The 2,625-nt window shown below is 46.0% G+C and overlaps 1 protein-coding gene across 1 annotated transcript; it reads right to left on the reverse strand.

The window, feature by feature from the left end:
* Positions 1–1,309: 1,309 nt before the first annotated feature.
* On the reverse strand, positions 1,310–2,406 carry LOC125556013 (adenylate isopentenyltransferase 3, chloroplastic-like). Its single transcript, XM_048718816.2, has one exon. The coding sequence runs from the start codon at positions 2,371–2,373 to the stop codon at positions 1,495–1,497; it is 879 nt and encodes a 292-aa protein (XP_048574773.2). The 5' UTR covers positions 2,374–2,406; the 3' UTR covers positions 1,310–1,494.
* Between the last annotated feature and the right edge of the window lie 219 nt (positions 2,407–2,625).

A 2,625-nucleotide genomic window follows, 5' to 3' on the forward strand; every position in this document is an offset into this window, starting at 1 on the left:
ATACTAAACGATCGGGTGCTAAGCTAATGGAATGGGTCATGTCAATCACATCATTCTCCTAATGATGTGATCCCGTTAATCAAATGACAACACATGTCCATGGTTAGGAAACATAACCATCTTTGATTAACGAGCTAGTCAAGTAGAGGCATACTAGTGACACTTTGTTTGTCTATGTATTCACACATGTATTATGTTTCCGGTTAATACAATTCTAGCATGAATAATAAACATTTATCATGAAATAAGGAAATAAATAATAACTTTATTATTGCCTCTAGGGCATATTTCCTTCATAAATAATACCACACGCTCTTAATTTACAAAAAATGGTCTATAATCTGAGTATTTGTAGCTACGGCCCAAACAAAGATGGTATTTGCCTACAAAAGCGCAAGTTCAAGATTCCATCTTTCTTCTATTTAAACACGGTTTACATGTAGATTTAATACATACAAAGAAACGGGGAAGTGATCTTCAATTTTATCTCCAATCCTGATTTTGTTGAGTGTTCATCCATAATTCGAATCAATAATGATATGAAAGAAAGATTGATGATGCACTATTGATTGAGATTGCACCATAGATAGTATTTTTTAAATGGTTAATAGGTAAAATAACATCATATTTAGATTCTATGTATTTTTCTAATCAAATTTCATATATAACATGTTAAATTTGGAGTTACGGTTTAAAAGATATGAGTGTTTTAAAAAAACATTTGATATGTACTGCGGGTTTAATGTTAGAAACACTAGGGTTCTTTCTATAAAATAACATGACGGACTAAAAATACTTATTTCTTTTATTAGTAGGTATAGATGACACGGACATATTCTCACCCTGGTGGTTGGCTGTTCATATGCATATTCAAAATCTTTATTATAGAGTATATGATCGAACGAAGAATATCAAGATAAAATTGACGGAGCTATCCAGACTTCGAGGCAAAATGTCACGGGTCCTCACATAATACTCCCTTCGTTCCTAAATGTAAGTCTTTGTAGAGATTTTACTATAGACAACATATGGGTGTATCTAGATGCATTTTAGAGTATAGATTCACTCATTTTGCTTCGTATGTGGTCCATAGTGAAATCTCTTCAAAGATTTATATTTAGGAACAGAGGAAATACATGTAACTATAAAGTATTGGAGGAGGGATAAAAAAAGACCGCATAAGACAATTCGACGGTGTTACTCGGCTTAGAGGAATGTAAGCCTGAGTGACTGAAAAATTGCACCTGGCTTACAGCCCCACACACGGCGGCAAGTTATTTTCATGTAGTGAAAGTTCGAAATAGGCCATTCTGCAAATCTGCAGTACTATTATTTTTTTGGAAATGCAATAAAGGAGTATATGTATATATATGCTAGGTCTCTCCTTCACGGTGAAGCTCCTCACGTTTCTTCGACAAGTTTACTAAGAAAACCCGGTGGACAATTCAAAGCTAACACAGCGCGCCAAAACTGACACAGGAGTTGCTCTATCCTCTAGGGCAGCAGGTTGATCTTCCCACCGCTCTTCTCCGCGATGACGAACGCCCGCACCATGTCCTCGACGGGCTCCCAGACAACCTTCCTCCATAGCTCCTGCACCCCTTCGCCGTCCGCCGTCCGCGCCAGCACCTCTGTGCAGTCCACCCGCCGGACGTCCCACCCCTCCAGCGTGCTCAACCGCCGGATCTTCTCCACCTGCTCCAGCACCAGCCCGAACGTGTTAACCTTGATCTCCTCCACCGCTCTCCCCAGCATCGCGGTTGTGCCGTCATCATCGCCGTCGCTCGCGCGTCGCAGGTACGCGTCCATCTCCGGCAGGCCGATGGCGCGGCGCACGCCCCGGGTGTAGCTGGCGTCCGGGTCGAACGCCGCGCGGGCCTCCTCCACGAGCCCCCGCCGCACCATGTCGTCCACCCGTACGGCCGTGGAGCGGCGGAGGACTTCCGGCGCGGCGTCCAGCCAGACGAAGAGGCAGTCATGGGAGGAGCGGAAGGCGCCGCCGTCTCCGTCGACGAGCGCCTCGACGTACCGGTTGGAGCCGCCGGCCACCACGGGGAGGCCGCCGCGGGAGAGAACGCGCTTGATCGCGTCAGTCGCCTCCCGGCAGAAGTCGTCGACAGTGAAATCAGCGTCGGGGCACGGCACGCAGCCGAGGAGGTGGTGCGGCACACCCGCGCACTCCTCGTCCGTCACCTTGTTGGTGATCACTGGGAGGCCAGCGTACACCTGGATCTTGTCAGAGTTGATCACCTCGCCGCCGAAGAGCGCCGCCAGGGCGATGGCAAGCTTGGACTTGCCTGTGGATGTCGCGCCCAGCACGAACACCACCTTGGGCTTGCCGCCGCGTCGCTGCTCCATCACGGCGGCGCCCATGGATTGACTGTTCGTACGTAGGTGGAGAGCGTGATTGACTGCTGGATTGTTGAAAGCGACGCGACGGGGACGCCGGCTTTTATAGGAGCACGCATGCACGAAATAGGAATTAATTAAATATTATAATCTCTACGCATTGATATATATAATACCAATCAATGCGCGGAGATTATGATATTTAATTCATTTCATATTTACTTCATTAAGAATACCCAATTGTAATGAAGTATTATCATGGAAAATGATTAACAT

Source organism: Triticum urartu, chromosome 5A (genome assembly GCF_056163025.1).
Source record: "Triticum urartu cultivar PI428250 chromosome 5A, HENAU_Tu73, whole genome shotgun sequence".
In the NCBI taxonomy this organism is placed as follows: domain Eukaryota; kingdom Viridiplantae; phylum Streptophyta; class Magnoliopsida; order Poales; family Poaceae; genus Triticum; species Triticum urartu.

Coding starts and splice junctions, on each gene's coding strand:
- LOC125556013 (XM_048718816.2), bottom strand. CDS start 2,373: ATGGGCGCCGCCGTGATGGAGCAGCGACGCGGCGGCAAGCCCAAGGTG.